This window comes from Bombina bombina, chromosome 2 (assembly GCF_027579735.1).
Source record: "Bombina bombina isolate aBomBom1 chromosome 2, aBomBom1.pri, whole genome shotgun sequence".
Taxonomy (NCBI): domain Eukaryota; kingdom Metazoa; phylum Chordata; class Amphibia; order Anura; family Bombinatoridae; genus Bombina; species Bombina bombina.
The window spans coordinates 747,498,265-747,524,575 of record NC_069500.1 but is presented as its reverse complement, the minus strand read 5'-3'; the positions used below and the strand labels follow the sequence as shown (position 1 = coordinate 747,524,575).

At 38.1% G+C, this 26,311-nt stretch overlaps 1 protein-coding gene across 1 annotated transcript; it reads left to right on the top strand.

Moving 5' to 3' along the window:
- The first annotated feature begins 9,622 nt into the window (after window positions 1-9,622).
- Window positions 9,623-19,717, top strand: MISP (mitotic spindle positioning). Its single transcript, XM_053702835.1, has 4 exons — window positions 9,623-12,033; window positions 13,938-14,089; window positions 14,514-14,552; window positions 16,401-19,717. Exons 1-4 carry the CDS (start codon window positions 9,669-9,671, stop codon window positions 16,479-16,481), a joined length of 2,637 nt encoding a protein of 878 aa, XP_053558810.1. The 5' UTR covers window positions 9,623-9,668; the 3' UTR covers window positions 16,482-19,717.
- Window positions 19,718-26,311: the final 6,594 nt, after the last annotated feature.

Below are 26,311 nucleotides of genomic sequence, written 5' to 3'. Positions count from 1 at the left end.
CAGAAATTAACTACTGGGAGCTAGCTGCTGATTGGTGGCTGCATGTATATGCCTCTTATAATTGGTTGTCATATTTAGACGTTGTTCTCAGGAGAAATACATCTGGTGCCTGTATAGAAAGTGACCTCTATTGTAAATCCATAAAGGCAAATACTCTACTTCATGCTAAGAGTTCACACCCTAAAAATAAAAGTTTTGGCCTTATAAAGGAGGAATTCTTCAGGCTTAGACAAAATTGTACAGATTTCAATCTTTTTCATAACGAAAGTGTTGGCCTGAAAATTAGATTTTTATAATGAGGTTTTTTCAAGTGGAAAGTATGGACAGACAGACCTTGCTACTTGACCAATCATCTAAAAAGACTAAAGAAGACAGATTACCATTCAGTATCCCTTACAGCAACCAATATGGAGAGAAAATTGTTCAAAACAATCTGATGATTCTGATAGGGGGAATCCTATTGTGAAGACAGGATGTTGTGTTGTTTCTAAGTGAAATCACACATTCAATGTAAAGGCCACTATAAGTGTGGCACTACCGACTGTTAAGCATGCAGCCATGCTTTGGTGACAAAAGAATTCCAGATTAAGGTTACATATAAGGTCTATGAATTAGAGAATTGTACTAACTGTAGAACTTGCTACTTGATTAATTGTCAAGATTGTAATCTTCAGTATGTCGGCATGACCACAAGGGAGGTTTGAGTTTGCATTAGGGAACACTTGAATGATATTACTACTATCAACCCATGTTCAGCATTGGCTGTACATTTTATAGAAAAACATGATTGCTAAGTGTGGTCATTCAAGTGGTTGGTGGTTGATCATGTCCAGTCACCCTCTGAGGGGATATATATATATATATATATATATATATTTACCTGTCTGTGCTCCACATACATTTGATTTATTACTTTCTTCTTATAATTGGTTAATTCAATTGGTATGTTGCTCATTCAACAAATGATACCAAGAGAATGAAGCAAATTTGATAAAAGAAGTAAATTTGAAAGTTGTTTAAAATTGTATGTTCTGTATGAATCATGAAAGAAAATGTGGGGTTTTGTGTCCCTTTAAATCAATGCCAAGTTTTGCAATCAGAAATTCAGATCAGAGCACTTGATGCAGTATGCATTAAAGCCCTTTTTATTTTAGAACAAAGCATTTAGATGCAGCTAATGCATTTAACTTTCTTACTGAATATGTTGAAGAAGATAACAAATAACTTCCATTGTGTTTCCAACCTTAAAGGGACACTGAACCCAAATTTTTTCTTTCGTGATTCAGATAGAGCATGCAATTTTAAGCAACTTTCTAATTTACTCCTATTATCAATTTTTCTTCGTTCTCTTGATATCTTTATTAGAAAAAGAAGGCATCTAAGCTTTTTTTTTATTCAGACTCTGGACAGCACTTTTTCACTGGTCGATGAATTTATCCACCAATCAGCAAGGACAACCCAGGTTATTGGGCCGGCATCTAAATTTACATTCTTGCATTTCAAATAAAGATACCAAAAGTATGAAGAAAATTTGATAATAGGAGTAAATTAGAAAGTTGCTTAAAATTTAATGCTCTATCTGAATCCGGAAAGAAAAAATTTGGGTTCAGTGTCCCTTTAATGAACATCTTCCCCTTAAACTAGTATTAAACTGTAAAATAACATTTTAAAAAAATCTCCTAAGTATATAAAAGACAAATAAACTTTTTTTTAGGAAAAGGTTAAGATAAATCTGTTTAAAATGATTATACAGCTAATGGGAAGTAAGTCTCTAAAACAGATTGCTTACTGGCTGATAATGACAACTCCTACAACTTGATTGGTGGAGAGGCACATGCTTCCATTAGGCATGAAAACAAAAATATAAAAATAAAATGTAATGCATTTTTGCATGTGCTCATTTAGATACAACTAAGAAAAAATATATGCATGTGTGTATATTTGTCTATAAACCTTTTATGCTTGTGCTCATGCTATATATCTGTGCATGCCTGTGTTTGTATGTTGTCAGTGAGGCTGCATGTGTATTGTGTGTACTTGCTCGTTCTGTTTACAAGTGTCCCTGTATAGGGCATTGGGGTTTTTTTTTAACTGTCCTGGCTGAGAGATTCTTGGAATTATCTCTAACTGTGCTTATCTGTGGCAAACAGCATTACTGAACCTTGCCTGATGTGACAGCTCTCTGCCCTCCTCTACTGTAGCACCTCATATGTGCACACATACCAGCAGCAACGCATACCCCTTGCGCTCACTAGAACCTTATACGCTCATCCCACAGCTTGTGGCTATAATGCAGTGTCTGACTCTGCTCCGGGCACAGTAAGTTACCATTATTTAACCTTTCAGTGGGGCTACAGTGTTGTTACACGGGGTAAAGGCCAAAATGTATAATCTACACAAATTATATGGCAAAGGGTTGACAGTTAAGAACTCTTTTCGTTCTGTGTTTGTGCTCCAAATGGTTAAATAAATATAACATCACCAGACTACTTGGTTTTATTTTGAAGCTGGGTTGTGTTTGGGTTTTAACCAGCAAGTTATGTAATTTAGGCAAAAATGTACCATGTATTGATACAGTCCCATGTAGTTTTTAGGCACTTTTTTATTTGTAAATGATGGTTTTTGTTCTAAATAACATGCTTTAAAATGAATAAAAACAGTGTAAATGGTCAGTCTCTGTAATGTGGGGTGTAGGACTAGTACCCAGATGGTAGTGTAGATGTTGAAGAATAAATATAGAAATAGACCCTGTTATGGTGAAACATTTTCATCCAACAAATAACTGGAGTGCTGTCCAATTTTTTCTTCATCTTAAAAATATGTGAAAATCTAGTTTGATAAAAAAAATATATAATTTACAATCAGTCCTATCAGATTAATGTCTTATACTGAATAAGTGTTTATGCTAATTTATGCTAAATAGCAGGGATGGTATTTTCTTCTAAGAAAGGTGACGACCTTAGTGTGGTTTACTGACCCCAGATAGCTGTAACAAAGGCCTAGTTGTTGCTATATAATATGATGTTTTATATGATGAATGCATCACATTGTAAAATATGAGCTTTTCCTTTTCTCTCTGTGTACATGAAGCCCAGTTGGCAGAACTACTCACTCTTTCCGTGAAACAAACCGGCCACAATTAATTGTATTGCATTTCAGTATCTTCTTTTAACTGCTCTACTGTATGTGCTCAGTTTCATTATTATTTTACAGTGTTTTTAAAAGGACATTAAAGTATATGACCAACCAGTTACGCGTTGGAAATTATGCTAACAAAATGACATTATTAAATTATGTTTTGCAAATCAAAAACAGTTCAGGGATGCATCCCTTGAAAAACTTGGAGGAATTAATGTTCCTGGTCTCCTTTGTTGGAGTCAGTTAGGCACAGATGTAAAGAGTCTTCTGCTGTGATCTAAGCAATTACTGTGTATATGTTACATAGACAGGTAAATTTCACCTATATAGTGCAAAAATGATTTGTTAAAGCTTGTCATTTTAGTACTACTGGCACTGCAAGTCTATGGGTTTAACACCTGCAAAGCTGGGTTATGCCACTGCTGATTGACCCACCAGCTGTGTCTGCTTGGGACCAGCATTTTCTGCTTAGTACTTTAACTATGTGTTTAACCTAACTGCACACATACAGACAGAGGTTTATAGGGTTAGCAGTGCTAAAATTACATGAGCTAGCACATTAGACATGTTATGTTTGCACTACAATGTCCCTTTAAAGCAGGGGTGGGCAGACTTTTGTAAGGCAAGGGCTACCTGTAATTTTATTGCAAGTGACGTGGTCACCGAACTAAAAAAAAAAAACACCAGTCGCTGGCTGAAAATTGCATTTTTGCCACAAATAATACAGAGCTCTCTCTTTACGTAATGCCGGGACCATCAAGCAACCTTATCTGTGTACCGCACAATCAAGACGGCTCAAGTCTAGGGCTAGCGGAGTAGTCAAGCCTGGAACACATCTGCATAAGAGAAACATTTCTCATATATCTATGATATATCTACGGTGACGAGGCTCTTCACTCATAATCTACATTGTGTGAGAGATGTCTCTATTATTATGCAGACTTTTGAAATCTTCCAGGCGGTCACCTCAAAATTCTGCGATCTACCTCTTGCCCACCCCTGCTTTAAAGGGTATGCGAGATACATGTTTAAATGTAAAACTTGACCAAGTGCTTTAAATGACAGCTGAATAAATCAAATGAAAGGATTTTACTGATATCAAATAATATTTTTATGTTAGAGATACAGTATCCATCAACTGCCCCAACACTTTCACTTCAGCATATGCCCTAATATTGGCATTATATGCGCACAACATATTAACATAGAACAGCAAAATCCACATTTCTCTTGCACACTAGTTTATAGTTTAGATTCACTAACCGGTGATTCAGCCTTTCTTATTCTTATGTTATGCTATGGAGGGGTGTGAGCTTTGGTGAATTGGCTTCAAATATTGGGGGCCCAACTCTCAAAAACTCACCTGCATGGAGAGAAATCATCAGCTTATTTTACTGAGCATTATATTGTATTACATTGTCTCTCCTTAACCCCTTAGTGACCAGACCACTTTTTAATTTGTTGACCGTCTGGAACCAAGGCTATTTTTGCATTTCTGCGGTGTTTGTGTTTAGCTGTAATTTTCCTCTTACTCATTTACTGTACCCACACATATTATATACCGTTTTTCTCGCCATTAAATGGACTTTCTAAAGATTCCATTATTTACATCATATCTTATAATTTGCTATAAAAAAATATTAGGAAAAAATGGAAAAAAAACACACTTTTTCTAACTTTGACCCCCATCATCTACAACCACCAAAAACACCTATGCTAAATAGTTTCTAAATTTTGTCCTGAGTTTAGAAATACCCAATGTTTACATGTTCTTTGCTTTTTTTGCAAGTTATAGGGCAATAAGTACAAGTAGCACTTTGCTATTTCCAAACCACTTTTTTTTTTTCAAAATTAGCGCTAGTTACATTGGAACCCTGATATCTGTCAGGAATTCCTGAATATCCCCTGACATGTATATATTTTTTAGAAGACAACCCAAAGTATTGATCTAGGCCCATTTTCGTATATTTCATGCCACCATTTCACCTCCAAATGCGATCAAATTAAAAAAAATTGATCACTTTTTCACAAATATTTTCACAAACTTTATGTTTCTCACTGAAATTATTTACCAACAATTTATGCAATTATGGCATACATGGCTGTAAATGCTTCTCTGGGGTCCCCTTTGTTCAGAAATAGCAGACATATATGGCTTTGGCATTGCTTTTTGGTAATTAGAAGGCCGCTAAATGCTGCTGTGCATCACACGTGTATTATGGCTAGCAGTGAAGGCGTTAATTATGTAGTTTGTAGGGAGCTTGCAGGGTTAATTTTAGCTTTAGTGTAGAGATCAGCTTCCCACCTGACACATCACACCCCCTGATCCCTCCCAAACAGCTCCCTTCCCTCCCCCACCCCACAATTGTCCCCGCCATCTTAAGTACTGGCAGAAAGTCTGCCAGTACTAAAATAAAAAGGTATCTTGGAATTTTTTTTATTTAATTCTTTAGCATATTTACATATGCTGCTGTGTAGGATCCCACCTTAGCCCCCAACCTTCCTGATCCCCCCCAAAACAGCTCTCTAACCCTCCCCCTCTGCCTTATTGGGGGCCATCTTGGGTACTGGCAGCTGTCTGCCAGTACCCAGTTTGCAAAAAAAATGTGTTTTATTTTATTTTTTTCGTTATTTATTATAGTGTAGCTTCCCCCCCCCACAGACCAACCCCCAACCCCTGACTGATATTTTTTTCCCAATCAATTGCCCCCCTTTTTCCCACTTTTAATACTAATACTTTAATTTTTCTGTAGTGTAGTGGTTCCCACCCGCTCCCTCCCCATGCACAGGAGTGCATCCATGCGTGTCCCCGGCCATCCCCGCCCACGATCCCGTCCCCCTCCACATCACAAGGAACATCGATGGCCGCCACCCGCCTCCCACACCGGCTCCCACCCACCAACGATACCGGCCATCGATGTCCGGTGCAGAGAGGGCCACAGAGTGGCTCTCTCTGCATCGGATGGCTAAAAAGTGTTATTGCAGGATGCCTCAATATCGAGGCATCACTGCAATAACCGGAAAGCAGCTGGAAGTGAGCAGGATCGCTTCCAGCTGCTTTCCAGACCGAGGACGTGCAGGGTACGTCCTTGGTCGTTAACTGTATTTATTTTGAGGACGTAACCTGGCCTGAATGTCCTCGGTCCTTAAGGGGTTAAAGGGATACTAGGTGCTGAACTAGGGTGCTGAACCAAAAATGGGCTGAATCCTTAGCATAGATTTTGCTTTTTCAAATAAAGATAGCAAGAGAACGAAGAAAAATTGATAATAGGAGTAATTTAGAAAGTTGCTTAAAATTGCATGTTCTATCTGAATCATGAATAAAAAAATATGGGTTAAGTGTCCCTTTAAGATAAAGTATATTAGTGCATTGTTCCCTGGGTAAAAAATGCCTTTAAAGTGAAGGTCCATTTGGATGAATCAGTGCCCGGTTTTTAATAAACCTATTAAAAACAAGGGCACTTTAATTCATCAAAATTGACATTTCACTGTTTTCTTCAAAAACTTACCTTTTAATCCTGGCAGCCGCTCCAGCACTTCCTCTGCCCGTCGCAAACCATCTTCGCGGGTCCAAAATGACGAATCCGACTTCCTCCAATCACAGCGTTGCATCAGGCCAAGATTCCCCAGGGGGGGGAAGCTGTGATTGGAGGAAGTCGGATTAGTCATTTCTGACGTCTGCAGAGGCTTCCGATGGCTGGGGGAATCGCTGGAGCGGTTGCCAGGATTAAAAGGTAAGTTTTTGAAGAAAACAGTGAAATGGCAATTTTGATGAATTAAAGGGCCCTTGTTTTTAATAGGATTATTAAAAGCCGGGCACTAATTCATCACTTTAAGCAATCCATGGTGAGCCTTGTAATACTGACAAGGCTTTTTAAAGAACCTCACCAGAGAGCTTTAGAGAATCTGGCCCTAAGAGTAAAGTAGATGATGAGGCGAGAGAGTCTGTTGGTGAATCATCCCTCCTGTATGTGGTTCCCTTACAACTATTACACTGACTATCGTAATTTACTTGACTTTAATAGAAAATGGAAGGAGTTTATTCTGATCACTCATTTGTGAATTGACCTCAGATTATGTGGCACTAGATTTATGTCATCCTTTTCAATACCTTCTGCTAATATTGGATTAATCATATGGTGACATTTTGCCAGCTATATGAGCAAGCGAGACCATAGACCAGATGCCTGCTCCTTTAGTCTCTTTTATGCCCATGTTAAATCATAGGTGAAATACACAGCCCTGCTGCCCTCTCATGTCAGCTATAGTTCCAAATTAGGTCTTATATAAGATTCAAGGTTCCTGCACCCTTTCATAATGCCACCCAAGTATCCTGTGGGATTGCCACCACGGGTTGGGAGACATGGCCCACTTCCTACCCTCAGCCCCTCTGTATACCAATTATAAAGGGACAATAAAGTCAAAATGAAACTTTCATGATTCAGATAAAGGATGCTGTTTTAAACAACTTTCCAATGTACTTTAATGAAGCAAATTTAATAATAGAATTGGAAAGCTGTTTAAAATGGTATGCTCTGTCTGAGACATAAAAGAAAAATGATAGATTTCATGTCCCTTTAAGGAACTGACTGGGCCAGACCTATGCCTGTGCCTAGACATGTCTACACCCCACCAGATATGCTTGCAGACTGTTTTAACGCCACCATTTGAAGCTCCACCCTCCCCATGTGACCTACCCACAGAATAATGGTGGGCCATTGCCCGCAAGCTCTTAACCTCTGGCATCCTGGAAATCATCCTACAGATGTTGGGAAGTATGCTTGCAGGCCCAGGTGCTTTTCATGCTTCGCATGCCACTAGAGACAGGTTACTGGCATTTGAAGCATTGGCAAAAAACAAATCTCATGCACACAGCGCCACATCTCCAGGTATTTGAATGAATATTAAAATCTATCATTTTAGTAGTAAAAACGTTTAATTAAAGTATTTTTGTAAATACAAGTATATTGTAAAAGTGCATTTCATGACAATTATAAAAAAAACTCAGGCAGTGCAGGCCATTTCCCCCATTTTTATGTAAGGTATTCCAATCCATAAGAATAATGAGTGTTTGTATAAAGTATTTTTCATGTAACCAATAATTGCAATTCATAAAATGTACAATTAACAGTTCCTATTCATGTTACATCATTTTATAATCAATGTTTTAAGGTCCAAACACTTAAAGGGACATAAAACAAGTTGGGATAGAGACAAAATATAATAATATGTACTTTAATTACTTTACCTGCAAATTTATACTGCAGTGCCTCAGCATTAACCCTTTCTTTTAAGTTTCTGAATTTGTACAGCTCTAACTCCCCCTACACAATTCTTTATATGGCTGTCTAAATCCACATTTGATTTGGTAGAATGCAGACTTTAACAGTCATTATCTGCTGGAGCATGTCTAGAAGCAAATAAGCTGCTGTGAACTCAGTTGAAATACAATGCCTGTGTTTCTGATGCTAAACATTGACAAGGGGGGTGGATCAGTCTAGTCCAGACAGCATGGCTATGTAACTTATTTTGCTTATGTTTGAAAATTATTTTAAAATATTTGCCAGCAATTTTTAAACAATTTTTTTTGCAAACAATTTTTTACTTAATTGGCCCTTTTAGGACATGCATAGATCTCAACATGTTTTATAGCACTTTAATTTAAGTCATAAATAAACATTTTGATGATGATATTAATTTGTAAACACGGTTTATACGTTGTTCAATTACAAAACTCCCCAAATACCATAAGACATACTCCAAAAAAGTGTTTTCTCATGGATTAGGAAACCACTGTTTAATTATATCAATCCAAATTATCAGTGCAGTTGTCAGTGGAAAAATATGTGCTAACCCTGTTTTCTTAACCACTAAATACAGTAGAATAACAAATACACAATAAAAAGGCAATGCAATAATGGAAAGCTTAGGAACGGAAAGCCTAGGAGCCAGCCCATTTTAGGTTCAACACCCTGCATAACGCTTGCTTATTGGTGGCTACATTTAGCCACCAATAAGCAAGCATAACCCAGGTCCTGAACCAAAAATGGGCCGGCTCCTAAGCTTCTTAAAATTGCATGCTCTATCTGAATCATTAAAGAAAAAAATTGGGTTTAGTATCCTTTTAAGTAGACACATACCTAGTCTCTACATTTATTTATTTCATTTGTACTTTGAACAATGACCCCCAGATGAATCAGGGAAAAGTCGATGCACTCATTTCTAGGTAAGAGAGAGAGATTTGTACCCCAAAGGTGGGACAGTTGGGACTGTGTCTTTAAGATGTTGAAAGAGTAATGATTAACAGATAAGTTGTACAATGAGAATCCAGAATAATTAACTTCATTTAAAGAAAAGTGTAAAAATAGGTTTGATCTAATTATGTATTTCGAAACTTTGACCAAAGGTGTATTTTTTATGGCATAAGAATTTTTATGACTTTATTACAGTGCAATATGGTTTCAGTCTATTGTTTAATAAGCACACTGAATGCGTGATTGAAATAAGGTGGAGCAGACTGTAAGCTTTTCATGAATGTGAATTTTGAATATAAGCTCTCAAGACTGACGTATGCTCTCTTCCAGGTTCTTATAAATGAAAATAAGGGGAATCTGTATGTGAACAAGACAAGCATCCCTGAATCAGAGACAGACAGCAAACCTGAGTTGAATGTTACTAGTTTGAATGGTCTCCAAGTGAAAAACTCAACTGTAGATTACGATCTTGACTTATCTGCAAGGGAAATAAATGAAGACCTTGAAAAACAGACACCAAACTCAGCACTGATAGAGACAGCAAGGCTAGCTGAAACCCAGAGAGATGAGGTGGAACAACCTTTGACAGATACAACTGAAAATGAAGTAACAGACATATCTGAACTGAGATTCACATTGGAGAAGGAAACTGACTTATTGGTGCCGAATATAACTTTTATTACTGAAGAACAAATATCCAGTAACTCAGAGCAAGAGATCACCCTTGCTATTCCTTCAGAAATGGATAGAGTAACTAGAAGTTTGATCTTTACGCTATCCACATCAACAGGTGTAGACAATCAACATTATCAGCCAGAGTCTGATAGCAATAATACTAGTGAGAAAGAAAATAAAGATATTTGGGTGCCCCCACCAAACCGTGAGAGTCGACTGAGAAAGTTAAAGGAGAATTCCCTCTTTGACGTACGAGCATATCGACCAGAAACAAGTCCAACAAAGCTATTTTTAGATGGTGATGGAGAAGAAGAGAAAACCAGACCTCATTCACGTGAATTTACACCTGAAAAAATAAGAGAGCTAGAAGGTGAACGAAGGGAGATCATAAAGAGGCAAGGCCAACGCAGAAGTTTGGACATAGAACTTGGTGAATTAAGTGATGAGACTGATACCTCCATTAAAGCTATTAATCTCAATGGGATGGAGAATAAACCAAACACAAAAGATGTAGACACAGACCAAATAAACTTTGAAGCTGCTCGGCAGCAATTTGTGATGCTAGAAAAGAGGAGAAACAGTCAACAGCTCAGTCCGCGTCTTCAGCCCAGGACCCCACGCCTTTCTTCATGGTCTCTAAATGAAACAAGGTTCAATTCTCCGGGAGATAAGATTGAGAACATAAACACATTGATATATAGAGATCAAGTTCAGCAAAATGAGTCTCCTAATACCAAAGAGAGACATTCTAGTGAGCTTCGTAAGCAGTTCTTTTGGGAGTCATCTTTAGATATTGTGGATTCTGGAATAGGGAAAAAGGAAAAAGAAGAAAATCTGCCTGAAGAAGCAACACAGGAAAGTGAGGAAATTCAACAGCCAAGCAATGAAACTCCCATTGAAAGGGAGATCCGTTTAGCACTGGAGAGAGAGGAAAGTCTGAGAAAGGAGAGGGGCATTCAAAGTACAGCAGAAACTAAAGAGATGGTAGAAATCCTCAAAAACCCAGTGTTAACACTCCCTTCGCAATTTCAGTCAGAGAAGAAGAGCAAAGACAGGGATCGTTCTTATTTCTTCCTCCAGAGGGAAATTGAAAAGGAAGCTCAGAGGGAGGCTGACCTAAAAATGGACGGGAAAGTCCCTGGATTTTATGATAAAGGAAGCATCCAAGAGCTAGATGAGCGTCGGAAGCTGTTTGAACAGCCAGATGAAATCCCAGTAAAACCACATAATGGGCCATCAAAAGTATTCACTAGGGGAAATGTAAATGAAGAGAGCATGGTAGAGGAGCTATTTGCAATTGATAAGAGAGAGAATTCTGAAAACTGGACTACACTGGGTGTCTCTCGCCCCTATGTTAGAACCAACTGGAAGCCAGAAGCCCACAACAATTATAGATCCAGAAGACAAAGCTCTGAAGACATATTAGATATGAAGGCATCACCACAACCCACCTCAACAGCACTTTACAGCTATAGATTTAGAAGTCAAAGTTCAGAAAACATCCTAGATATCAACCCACCTCCACAAACCTCTCCAATAACAAAAAACAACTACAGGTTTCAGAGGCAGAATTCTGAAGAAATTATAGACACCAAACTACCTACTCAACCCTCAGCAGAGACAGGGAGGGAAAAATCAGCTGAAATACAAATCTTGAATAAGGAGAATTTCAATTTTCAGCCTTGGATAGGCCATTTTCGTGTTAATGGGGATGAAGAGGTAGATGGGAAAAAACAGACTGCCATAAAAACTGAGGATACAGCCACCATTGAGCTATACAGCATCTCACGGCTGAGGCCTTCAGAGTCTAATGTGGTGAAGCACGAAATCCAACAAACTTTGGAAAGGGATCGAGAATTAAAGGAACAAAGGAGGAAAAGTGAATTGCCCTTTGTATCTACAGATAACCAGAACAACACTCCTATCAATGGATTCAACCAGTATGACAAGACATCAGATAACTCAGGTATGCAAGTACTATTACTAGAATTCTCAGGCCTTTACTGACATATATTGGACTAGATTACAAATGGAGCGGTATTTACTGCTCCCGCTCGCACGCTAACACTACTCAACTTCTGCTCTTTGTTCGAGTTGGGTAGCGCTCCTACTACAAGTTGAAATTAAATGTTTATCGCTTGAATGCTAACCCAATTCGCGCAAAGAGCAGAACTCATAATAATTAACATACTCTCCCATTGACTTCAAATGAGAGAGAAAAGTGTAAAAAAAATAACATGCGCGTTAACCCAAATCGCCATAAGACCTCTACTCTAATAACCCCTAAACAATCACATAGCCTGCCGCAAGGTCCCCACTACACTATTTATCTCTAAACTGCCACAACCCCCATCGCAGAGTAACCAACTACACTATTAACCCCTAAACTGCCACCCTTATATCACAGACTACCCTTCTACACTAATAACCCCTAAACCGCCACCCCCCACATTGAAAACTACCCTTCTACACTATTAACCCCTAAAACACCCCACACCCCACCACAAAGTAACCCACTAACATCTAAACCCTCTAACCTCACACCCCCTAAATTACTCCAAAACAGACTAACCTTACCTTTACAAAACAATCTAAATACCTTTAAAAAAAAAAAAACTTACCTGAAAAAGTTAAATAAACTAATCTTACCTTAAAAAATAAAAAACAATACCATTACTTTAAAAAATAAAACACCTACCAGTACTTATAAAAGAACCTTACCAATACAAAAAATAAAAAACCTACCGTTACAAAAAATAAACAAATTACCAAAAATAAAAAAAGAGTTATGCCTACCCCAGATAAAAAATCCACCCCAAAATAAAAAAAAACTTTACTAATACTAAACTACAAACATAGCCCTTAAAATGACCTTTTGTAGTGCATTGCCCTAAAGTGTATTAGTTCTTTTTGTGAAGAAAAAAAAAAAAGCTACAACCTTCTACCATTAACCCCCCCCCCCCAATGCCATTAAAAGGGCATTTAGCTCTTTTGCTGGCCATAAAAAAAAAAAATCCTAATAAAAAAAAAAAACACAAAAAAAAACCTAACACTAAAACCAGGCGCTCCATCTTCATCCCGGCGGCGATCTTCTTATCTTCATTCCAGCGGTGGTCTATCTTCATTTTTGGCGGAGCTCCATCTGCTTATCTTCAAAAATCTTTTTCTATTGGCTGATTTGAATTTGAAAATAAAAATCAGCCAATAGGAATGCAAGGGTAGCCCTATATAAAAGGGGTACCCACATTCAAAATTCAGTGCGCGGCTGGTGATCGCATGCAGAGGATCGTTGATGAAGATCAGAAGATGGATGAAGACAGCCGCTGCCGCAATGATGATAAGAAGATGGACCACTGCCCGGATGAAGATGGAGCGCCACTGCCCGTATTAATCTTTGGGGAGTTCCATCTTCTTGGTTTTGTGTTAGGTTGTTTTGGGGGTGGCAGTTTGGGGTTAATAGTGTAATCTGTTTTCTCCGGAAAAACTCTTGGCCACGTAAAAATTTTGAGCAGTAAATGCAATCACGTTTGAGCTATCACATTTACGTGCAACTTGTAATACGAGCGCACATTACCGTTCAACGCTGCCCATAAAAATATGGGGAGCGTAAATTAATTTTAATAGTGCCACTTGTAATATGGATTTGAGCGTAAAGAACACTGTGATCTCGCAATCGTGTTTATGCTCCTCGTGCTAACGCTAGCGCTACACTCGTAATCTAGCATATTATCTCTTAGAATGTGGTATAACTATTATAATTCAATGTATGTGTTAACTTAAAGCAATCAAAACATATAATGAAGCTCTTTGGCAACACCACTACCATTGTCATATAATACAAATCTTCTTTCTCTTGCTCTGCATTTATAGGTATTTCAAATCAGTGGTCTTCTGTTTCTCAGAAGGGGAAACCTTCCTATCTTGTCTCACCAGTACAAATGTTCAAACCAAAAATATACCCCAACTTTGTTACGTCTGAATCAGATACAGACAGGCTAAAAAAACGGGGGGATGAGAACTGGGTAAGTGCTTTGAACCAATCTGTAGTGTTATGTGCAGTAACTAAGTTGTATGGGGTGAAAGGAATCATTTGCAAGCTTTTCAATAAAAAGGTTGCAATTTGTAGCTAAGTATTGTTGCATCTGTATGGATATATTATTATTATTTATTTGTATAGCACCTCAAAATTTTGTAGCACTGGATACAAAGTAGGGGTATACAATGACAAGATGAAGATACAAATACATAGCAGACTAAACAAAACTAGTAGAGAAGGAGGAGGACTCTTCTCCAAATAGCTTACAATCTACAGGCATATACACTAAACTGCATATAGAACAGGCTTTGCTATATACAGTAGATGTTAGTGGGTAGAGTGCATACTATAAAAATAATCTGCAGTATTGAGACTTGTTACTCAATATATTCTTGTTTTGTTCCCACCAGTATGCTGGAATTGGACCCAGTGACAATATCAATGCAGAGGTAAAACAAAAACTCATCCTTTTTATTTTGAATAATTAAGCAGTCTATAAATCATATTTACTATATTACCTTTTTTTAGATTAGTAGAAACTCTACCTATTTAAATATTCTTCTTAAAATGATGTTTTCAGTTATTTTTAATGCTATATGTATAGGGAATTTTAACAACAGTGAACACAATTTACAAAGAAATTTCTCCAGCCTCTCCAGATTCACCAGTTCCCGTCTTAGTCTGTGCAGATGATTCACCAAAGCTCCCACATTTGTCCATGTTATTAATGAATCAGTGTCAGGGGGTGGGTGTTGCCAGGGGTTGCTGAAGGGAGTAGCAGTCAGTCCTGCAATCATGGTAGCCTTCCTGGGTCCTGAAAAGGACCAGATTCCAGCAGGGAGAATATATTAGCTCAGGCAGACAAAGTTATAAGATCCCATCTATCCCAGTGACACAGCCAAGACTTGTATACTGGAAAGTCTGTTTTATTGAGGGAAATGTAGGGTAATGAATTATACACTTCTTATCACACGTTAGGTGCCGTTAAACAATAAAAACTCCCCTTTCTTACACACTGAACAATTAGCATTCAGAATTGAGGCACTGTGACCGTTAAGCAGCCTGATTGTAATACAGCAAATAGCAAAAAAAATCCATTGCAGCAATTCCTGGTTGGTCAGTAACTTGACTCTGAACTGGCTAAAATAGAACCTGACAAATGAATGTGTTTCAGCTAATCAGAAGAGAGCCTTCTTTCTATGGAGTTTAACATTGTTTGCCTGGCTGCAGAGTTTTGGAATTCCCACCCTATCTCAATACATAAAACTGCCAAGGGAGGTGGGGAGCTTGCTGGAGTTATTGTTTTATTAATGTTGAAAGTTAAATTCTGGTGTTACGGTCTATTTAAACTCTTTGATGATACCAATGTAATACTAGTGTAGTCCATGTTATTCATAATATTGCTAATTCTGTGAAGATCACATACCCCTCTTTCCTTTAATAAGTGATTTCACAGAACAGTGTAAAGACTGGAGAGGTTAGAGATGACTGTTAGTAAATCTAATGTTTTGGTTTTGTACTAGTCATATTAAAATTTTATGAGCATGACGAGATATTCTCATCATGTGCATCGCTACCTGTAGGCGCATGATGAGCCCTTCTCGTCATGCAGGTGTTTCGCTGATCAAACACTGTTTTCTGCAATCCCCCTAACTACAGGCCAGGGATTGTTGGTGGCCTAAGTTGACGGTATTTCCAAGCTTCTTGGGAGTACCGGTGACGTCTCCTCGTACGCACATGGATACCATGGATAACAGGAACTAGTATGAACATGCAAATCGCGCTGTCTCAAACTATTTGGCCTCAGCAGCAGTTCAGTGTCACATCCAATGTCAATGACAAAGTATCAGACTATTAGAGATAACCAAAAAATTCTAAAAGTGTGTGGATATCAGTAAATAAATAAACTAGCAAATAATAGTGGAGAAACACAGAGAAGAGTAAAGAGAAAGATGCTAGTTTAGACAGAAAATCTGCTATCTTACACATATTCAGTATTTAGACATTCATATACACACCATAGCCAGCGTGATCTATGTTATTCTGTATAAACTCTCAATGAACAATGCATTGTACATGTATACTAATTAGGGCAGTAAAGTGGCATAGGCCAATTCTCAAAGTACACTGGTGTTCCACGACACACTGACTGAAAACCTGTGTTCTATTTACAAGGGGATGTAATAGAGTATTATAAGAAGGGGAACTTTAAAATAAAGTGTGTATCATTGTGGTATAGAAAACAAAATCAAGCAAAAACCTGATAAATAATATTAAGACTTGTTTGTGCTCCTCAGATCGTGGAGTCAACCCGTGTGAACCGCCACAAGAACACAATGGCATTACTCTGGGAAGACAAAATTAACTCCAACAATTAGTCTAATTAACTGCAGAAGACCAGATGATGCTGGGCCTTGCCATGGAATGCTTGGTTCAGCTCTTGTTTCACATAACCAGTTAAATCCCTTGAACTACTTGGATATTGTTAACACGATTTATTGTTGGACACTGAACATGAAAGAGTTAAACTCTTTTAACTTTGAAGTTTAGGCTTTGAATGCCTGTAAATAGACAAGCATGGATGCATGGATTTGTGTAAAATTAGTTCATAAGGACAATAACCACCTACCATGTCTTAGACTGACTTAACATGAGTTAGGACCATTCCTTATGTGGACATTTGCCTGTAAACTATTAATGTGAATCAGAGAGGAAGATAATCTATCAATTTGGGTGATATAAATAGAGATAAACTAGCCCCGTTAAGAGAGTGTATCTTGTGTGAGTATACCTCAGGCATAGGGGCTGTCTTCTATGATATTTACTTGCAGAAAAATCATCTGTGGCCGGGGCTGTAACAACCATGGGGTGGTTTAGCACAGGTCAGGGGCAGAATCATGTTTTAACTAAGGGGATGCTGAATTTGATGTGGGAGGGGTTTGGAATGTTCTAGTGGCGGGGCTAGGCAGTCCTCTGTTTCCTCATTTTGTGGAAACTGATCATTTATATGGTAGGAACTTAAAGGGACATTAAACACTTTGAGATGGTAATAGAAAATGATAAATAGTATATAATAAAACAACTCTGCAATATACTTTCATTATTTATTTTGTCCTCGTTGCCTGTAATTCCATTCTGAAATTGTGAGCTTTTCAGTTCCTGTTAGAAATGGAAGTGCAGAACTCTGTTAAAGGGACAGTATACACTCATTTTCATATAACTGCATGTAATAGACATTACTATAAAGAATAAGATGCACACCCATTATTAGTGGTATTGGCTCTCTGTTTGAACCCCTTTCTCAGTGGCTGGATGAAATTTTGCAGCCTCTGGTTAAGGGTCTGAATAGTTATCTAAGAGACACCAAACAACTATTAAATGAGATGGATAATGTTGTTTGGAGAGAGGGATACAGTTGGCTCACAATTGATGTTGTAGCACTGTACTCCTCCATTCCACACAGTAAGGGTCTAGAAGCTTTAAATTTCTGCCTGTCAAGATTTACGAATTATAGCCACAGGTTTTGTGGCTTCATCCTTAGAGTAACAGAATTCCTATTAACACACAATGCCTTTACCTTTGAAGGAGTTCATTACCTCCAGAGATGTGGGACAGCTATGGGGGCAAAATTTGCCCCTTCTTACGCCAACCTTTTTATGGGTTGGTGGGAGCTGTCCCACATCTTTGGATGTGATGAACTTTGGAAACATAAGATCATGTACTATAGGAGGTACATTGACGACCTGCTAATGATCTGGTATGGTACGGAAGAAGAAGCTTTAAGCTTTGTATCCTTACTTAATGAAAATGGTATTGGCATAAAATTCACATTTGAATTTAATAAAACAAGCATTAATTATTTGGATGTTACTCTGACAGGCATAAACAACAATCTTGTCAGTAGTAAGGTATACAGGAAACCCATCACTGGCAATACCCTCCTCCATGCCAAAAGCAACCATCCGAAAAGAGTCTTTAAGTCGGTCCTAAAAGGACAATTCATTAGACTCCGGAGGAATTGCTCAACGGATAAGGAATATGAAACTCAATCCTTAGAGCTGGAGCAGAGGTTCTGCGAAAGAGGCTACAAAAGAGACCAAGTCAGTCATCAAAGATTGAATATTGGGGCAAACCCTAGAAATATCTATCTTGAAGATAGAACCAAGGATAAAACTAAGGGATTTGAGGGTGTATCTTTTATTACCCAATATAGCAACCAATTCCACCGCATCTGTAACATTGTTAGAAAACATTTTAATATTCTAAAAGCAGATGATGGTTTGGTAGATACGGTTTCAAAAGGGTGTAGATATGCCTTCAGACGGGGTGTAAGCCTTAGCAACATACTTGCTCCTACACAGCTCAGAGCTAGGGATGAGGCAGGCTCATCCTGGATGACATTTAAAGGTACCTTTAAATGTAATTACACACAATGTACTGCCTGTGAATTTCTACAACAGGGAGTAGGCTTCAGAAGCTGTGTAACTGGAGAGAATTTTCAACATTTCTCTTGTCTGAATTGCAGAACAAGGTTCGCAATTTATTTACTTACCTGCATAGAATGCAATGTACAGTATACAGGACTCACAACCAGAGAGACCAGAGAAAGGATCAGGGAACACATTTCAAATATTAAAAATGGTAAATTAACTACACCTCTGGTCCAGCACTTTAAAAACTGTCATCAAACAAGTATTAAGTCATTAAGATGGACCATTATAGAACAGGTCAGAACGAACAAAAGAGGAGGTGACAGAGAGAGATTGCTGGAAAAAAGAGAGGTGTTTTGGATACACAGACTCAGGACCAGAGTCCCTGAAGGGTTAAACTCAGAATTTGACCTAATAAATTTTTGGGAATAATAATCCTGGTCCTGGGTCTGTGTTTCCATCCATTCTCTAGCTGTGATATGTGTAACTACAACATTATGTCTTCACATACCTGTTCAGTATAGATTTGAGAGAGAAAAATATCTATACATTAATAAATATTTGTATATATATATAGGTATGTGTGCAATCTGTAGGCTTGTTAACATAGAATTAGGTCTTCACATTGTTGGTTCATATGTATTGGATAACAAAGTATTTATACATATTTATTGAATAAATCAGAAGGAGGAATTTGGAAAATTTACTATCTCCTTATAATTAACAAATGTTCTAACAAACATAGATGTGACTTTTAGTTTAGATTACTTCAGATTACTTTAGATTACATTATATCAGGGTTCACCTTTCAATAAGTATTAAGCATATTTTACTCTCATTCATGTTTAGTTGATTGTTTTAGTTTAAATTTCACATTTGATGTATATATTATAGATTCTTGATATAGGACAAATGTCTTCCTGTTATATCTAATTTGAGAAGGGCTGGATATAGCTTCACTCCAGGTATGGTTTTAATTAGCTTTTAACCAATCAGGTAACAGGAACCAGTTTATAGGACTGGTGCTCACCTGAGACTGCAGCTACGATTACGGCTTAATTGCCGAAACATGTCAGCAATCAGTCACTGAAGTGAAGCTATCTCCAACTGCTGCACAGCTTGTGATTCCTATACCCTTGTTGGGACAAAGAGTTTTTATTTGCAATAAAAGAAACTGGAACTTACCACCGGCTGTCTGTGCATCTCATTTTGTTATTGTTGAAAAGGGACAGTATACACTCATTTTCATATAACTGCATGTAATAGACATTACTATAAAGAATAAGATGCACAGATACTGATATAAAAATCCAGTATAAAACTGTTTAAAAACTTACTTAGAAGCTGTCAGTTTGGCTCTGTTGAAAAGGTAGCTGGAAAGCCCACTGCAAGTGGTAAATAAGACACTCCCCTCCTCCCCCTTCTTTTGCATATGAAAAGACCCTTTACACAAACAGGAGCAAGCTGGAGAAGGTAGCTGACAGTATTCACATAAAACTTTGGGGCTTGGTTAGGAGTCTGAAAATCAGAGCAATGTTATTTAAAAATAAGCAAAACTATACATTTATTTTAAAAAAAACTTTATGGGCTATATAAATAGATCATCTACAAAACATTTATGCAAAGAAAAAATGAGTGTATAATGTCCCTTTAAATCCAGCACAACCATTGGCTGCACACTCTAGTGACCTATTTATAACTGACCCTAATTGGCCACAGCAGAGAAGGTAACACAAGTTACAATATGGCAGCTCCCAGTGTTTTATAGACACTAAAACTTTACACTTATTTTGTCACTTTTTAAACAACTAATGAAACTTTAAAAAATACATCTACATGTTAGTCATGGACTAATCTTTTCTTTGAATGCATCATTCTATCTAGCAAGTATTTAGTGTTTAATGTCCCTTTAAGAACTGTTGGAGAAATTCATGGAACTGGAGGGTTGGGAGATCTGAAAGTGAGAATCATACTTCTTTAAATGTGTATAAACTGAGTTTGCTTGTGCTCAAAATGCCAATCTAGTCATTTGTGATTGTTTATACCCTCACACTATGAAGGCAGAGACATCACTGTTCTCAAGTAAATTTCCAATATAATTTGCTATTCGAATACTTTTTTTTTTTTTACAATTGCTACATACTAACTTCTATAGCATATTAATTGGGTGCCAACTGTTAAATATAAATGTAAGCATCAACATCAGATATAATAGTAGTTAATTATATAACATCAGATAGAAAATAGTAGTACATTATATAAATATAAAAATTGTTATCCACTATTCTCTATGCATTTGTATAAATGTGTATTATGAAATTGTTTACTATAGTTGTATATAATGACCATACAGAATTAAATGGAGTGGAATAAATGAACTTCAATAAAGTATGTTTTTTTTTGCTTGGTATTTCATGCCAAATTGACTTAAAACAGTTTTAAAGAATTTATGTCATTTTTTGTAATTGAACTGAGAATATCCAAATTTGTATCCTGTAACTTTATGTTAATGTAACAAAGAGACTTCTTGCTCCAGTTCTAATTGCTAATCTGTTGTGCTGCCTTACGTCCCTGAGACGGATTCCTATGTGTGATTCCCTTTTAAAGCCACAGACTGCCCCCTGCTGAGCGGAATGCTGGGAATGTTAGTCAGGCCCCTTATCTCATTAGCTGGCTACACCATTATCAGAGACCAGAGTGCCAAAAACCCTACAGCAAAAAGCTTGGCTGTATGTAAAGAAAAAAAACCAAAAGCACTAGCAAAAACTTATCTATAGCAGTGATTTTTAACCTTTTTTTTGCCGTGGCACACTTTTTTACATTAAAAAATCCTGTGGCACACCACCATCCCAAAATTTAAAAAAATCACACATTGTAGCCTAATACAGCATATATATATACACATACACACAAACACACACATACTGTATGTATTGTGCTGTTATGCCATGCCTCCTACAAACTACCCCTGCACTGGGAGCAAAAAACAAACAAAGTTTAAAAAATATGTCACACTGTTGTCAGTCTGCCGTGGCACACCTGAGGATCTCTCACGGCACACTAGTGTGCCACGGCACACTGGTTGAAAAACACTGATCTATAGAACATTTAATAGCTTTTCCCTATTATCTTGTTTATTAGGAAAGATACATTTTATTTAAACCCCCTTGTGGAGGAGTGTATATATTATATGCAGACGCAGTGCATGCCTCTCTGGCAGCAAAGGGGTTACAGATGAGTGGGAGTGCAGTGGAAATATATCTTGTATGGGAGGGAAGCCGGCTTCACTCCATGCTTAATGCTTTCTGCATTCCAGTGTACCCCCTTAAATTCCAATAAAATTATACTGAAAGTATCTCTGTTTATTTTGTTTGTATCCTGTTAGTCATGTGATGTTGTTTCTAGCAGAGGGAATGCTACATTCATCGGTGTAATTTCTATCTGGATGAAAGTTACTCCCTACAGATAACATAATATAGCCCCCATCTATCTATCTATCTATGTATCTATCTATCTATCTATCTATCTATCTATCTATCTATCTCTCTCTCTCTCTGTCTATATTACTGGATCAAACAATTTATTTATATATATATATATATGAATTGAGTCCTGCATTCAACTACTGCCAAAACCCTTGTTTTTTGTGTGAATTGAACTCTTTAAGTCTTTCTTTTGGTACGTGAATTGAGTCCTGCATTCAACCCCTGCCAAAATCCTTGTTTTCTTTGTGAATTGTACTCTTAAATGAATGTAAATTTTGATGCTAAAGTGCCCGGTTTTTAAAAATTCGATTAAAAACAGGGACACTTTAATTCATCAAAATTTACATTTCTCTCATTGTGAAGAAATACTTACCTTTAAATCTTGACAGCAGCTCCAGCTTCCTCCGGTCGTCGCAAGCCATTTCTGACCCAGGAAGAGGCTTTGCGACGGGCGGAGGAAGCTGGAGCTGCTGTCAAGATTAAAAGTTTTTTTTCACAGCACGAGTGAAATGTAAAATTTTTATGAATTAAAGTGCCCCTGTTTATATTCGAACTTTTAAAAACCGGGCACTTTAGCATCAAAATTTTACATTCACTTTAAGTCTCTCTTTTGGTACGTGTGTATAGTATGTGAAATGTTATGTATTTACTCTGCTGATATCTTGTCTTTATCTATGTAATGTTCAAACCTTGTCAATACTTGTCATACTTCCTACATTTTTTATTTTACTAATTGTATAACCCCAGCCTCCGCCAAATTATATTGTCTGTTTTCTCAACTTATGTCACCCTGAATTAAATTTTCCCAATTGGCCTTTTGACTGTCTTTGATCAGGTCATTATCTAATTTATTGCAATCAGCTGAATGCTCTGGCCTATAAATTTAACACTGCTATGGGGAAAGCATTGCTGGGGTGAGCATTGCAGTATTGTAACATCATCTGTTCACATACCTTAAGTTAACATCTATAAGTGAGGAACTAAGAATTGGGCAAAATAATTATACAAGAACTCAACAAGGACAAGGCAAGTTCTGTTGTAATTCTGTGTTTTATCCACTGTTTGACTATTTTGTAAAAATGCTCAATATCTTTATATTACATTTTGCCACCTTTTGTCTCTATAACAAACTACCTTACTCAATTACTCCTTCCCCCTCACCACCTGCACTGCTCATTAGCCCATCTCTCTTAACCTCACCTTACTTTTGTATTCATAAACTTCACACATTCCTAAAGACTCTCTCTCATCCCAAAAACAGTCTCATTACTGCAAATCTGAATCTCATCTCATGTCTCTCTCCCTCTTGCTCATACTAGCTGCTGTTGACATCTCTCCTAATCCTGGACCCCCACAACTTCCTAGCCTTGCACACTCATGTGTGCCTTTCAATAGAATTCAAAAACAAAACTCTGGTAACCTTAAAGGGACAGTCAACACCAGAATTTTTGTTGTTTAAAAAGATAATCCCTTAATTACCAATTCCCCAGTTTTGCATAACCAACACAGTTATAATTATACACGTTTTACCTCTGTAATTACCTTGTATCTAAGCTTCAGCAGACTGCCCCCTTATTTCAGTTCTTTTGACAGACTTGCATTTTAGCCAATCAGAGCTGACTCCATGGTAAACTCACGTGCATGAGCTTAATGTTATCTATATGAAACACATGAACTAATGCCCTCTAGTGGTGAAATACTATCAAAATGTATTTAAATTAGAGGCGGCCTTCAAGGTCTAAGAAATTAGCATATGAACCTTAGCTTTCAACTAAGAATACCAAGAGAACAAAGCAAAATTGGTGATAAAAGTAAATTGGAAAGTTGTTTAAAATTACATGCCCTATTTGAATCATGAAAGTTTTTTTTGGACTTGACTGTCCCTTTAATCTCATTCCTCTTGCATCTAAAGCCTCCACCTTCTTCACTTGTGCACTCTGGAACTCTTGCTCTGTTTGCAACAAGCTCACTTCTATCCATGACCTCTCCTCCCACTCTCTCAATCTTCTGGCTCTCACAGAAACCTGGCTTTCTCCTTCAGACACAGCTTCCGCCACTGCACTGTCACATGGGGATCTTCACTTCAGCCACACTCCTAGGTCTGATAATAGGCAAGAAGGTGATGCTGGTATTTTACTTCCTCTCATTGCACCATTCAACAAATACAGCCCTTTTCTTCCGTTACATTTTCTTCATACGAAACACACATGATTCGCTTATTCTCTCCCCTCCTTATACATATTGCAGTCATATAGCGCCCCCCTGGCTCATCAACTTTATTTCTAGATCACTTTGCTGCCTGGCTACCTTATTTTCTTTCCTCAGACATCCCTGCCCTCATTCTTGGCGACTTCAACCTCCCTGTTGACAACCCCACTGCCTCCTCTGCAAAACAACTTCTGCAGCTCACTTCCTCTTTCGGCCTGTCTGTCAGGGTTTTTTCCCTGTTGTGTTTGCCATGTGCTGCTGGCAGCCATTTTACTCACCTCTCTTCCTGACTATGGTGCATTGTGGGGGATGCTGCTCATTTCTTGCACTTCCTTTTATGGCCAGACTGGTGTGCATCATCCGTGTGAGACAGGATGCAGTCTCAGAATTGTGATGTCATCACTTATTATTTGAAGGGCCTCTGTTCAGTATGCTTTGCTTTTGCGTTGTCTCAGACCTGTTTGTGAGAGTTCCTGTGTATTACCTGGCTGCCTGACGTCCTTCCTGGTTACTGATCCCTGGCTTGTTCCTGGCTCTGCTGTTTTCCTTGTTCCTGATTCCAGCTCGTCTGACTATTCGCTTTGGCTCCTGACTTGGCTCGTTTGACTACCAGCTCTGGTTTTGACTCCTGGCTTGTTATTTGACTTGTGGACTTTTTATCATTTTTTGCTATTAATAAAGGTGTGATTATTTTTGCACTTCTCGTCTCAGTCTGATTCCTGGCACCCTGACACTGTCTGAATGGACTGACTCTCCCACTCACAAAGATGGTCACTCCCTTGATCTGATTTTCAGCTATCGATGCACTATCTCAAACTTCACAAACTCCCCTTTTCCTCTTTTGGACCATCATCTCCTCACTTGTAACATCACATCCCTCCCTACAACTCTCGCTCCTAATACCCCTCACACCAAACTTCACAGATGCATCAAGTCATTAGATCAGAAACAGCTCTCTAGCTCTCTTGAACCTCTCCTCTCTTCTATCCCCTCCTTTTCTTGCCCTGATGAATCTATCTGCCACTATAACTCTACCCTTACATCAGTCCTTGACAATCAGGTCCCACCTACCATAGCTCAGAAATCATACACTCATCTTCAGCCCTGGCATACACCTCTGACACAGTACCTATGCAGATGTTTCCGTACTGCTGAGTGACACTGGAGAAAATCTCAGAGTTCAGCTGACTTTCTTCACTACAAGTTCATCTTAAACTCTTACTATTCTTCCCTTAATCTATATAAGCAACATTACTTTGCCACTCTTATCTCTACTTTTTCTTCAAACCCAAAACGTCTGTTCTCCACGTTCAATACTCTTCTCCGTCCACCCCCACCTCCTACTACAACTTCTCTTTCAGCTCAAGATTTTGCCAGCTACTTCAATAACAAAATAGACTCCGTCAGAAATGAAATCAGTTCTCAACATGCTACCGGTCTCAAACCCCCTCAAAACCTCACTATCATCCAAACCCACATAGCCATACATTTATCTATTTTGCCCCTGTTACAGAGGATGAAGTTTCTGCCCTTATACTATCCTCTCACCTCACTACCTGTCCCCTTGACCCCATTCCCACACAGCTAGTACCCGCCCTCTCTTCTACCCTTACCCCTATACTCACACACATCTTCAACCTCTCCCTCAGCACTGGTATATTCCCCTCATCTCTTAAACATGCTCTGGTCACACCTATCCTCAAAAAACCTCTCGATCCAACCCCCCCATCCAACTACCACCCTATTTCCCTACTCCCTCTTGCCTCAAAGCTTTTTAAAAAGCTAGTATATGTATGTCTATCCCATTTCCTTACACTAAACTCCCTCCTTGACCCACTGCAATCGGGATTTCGCCCCCAACACTCCATTGAGACAGCAATTGTTAAGGTTACCAACGACCTACTTACAGCAAAATCCAAAGGCCACTTCTCTCTGCTTATCCTCCTTGATCTGTCTGCAGCCTTTGATACTGTCGACCCCCCTCTTTTGATACAAACCCTTTAATCCTTTGGCATTTGTGACACAGCTCTCTTGTGGTTCTCTTCCTGTCTAACTGTACCTTTATTGTAACCTTCTCTGGGGCAG

Bases quoted from the DNA above. Each gene is read 5' to 3' on its own strand.
- MISP (XM_053702835.1), top strand. From the start codon at position 9,669: ATGAATGTGAATTTTGAATATAAGCTCTCAAGACTGACGTATGCTCTC. The intron at 14,090-14,513 runs GTAAGTGCTTTG...TGTTCCCACCAG, and splicing joins AACGGGGGGATGAGAACTGG to TATGCTGGAATTGGACCCAG. The intron at 14,553-16,400 runs GTAAAACAAAAA...TGTGCTCCTCAG, and splicing joins GTGACAATATCAATGCAGAG to ATCGTGGAGTCAACCCGTGT.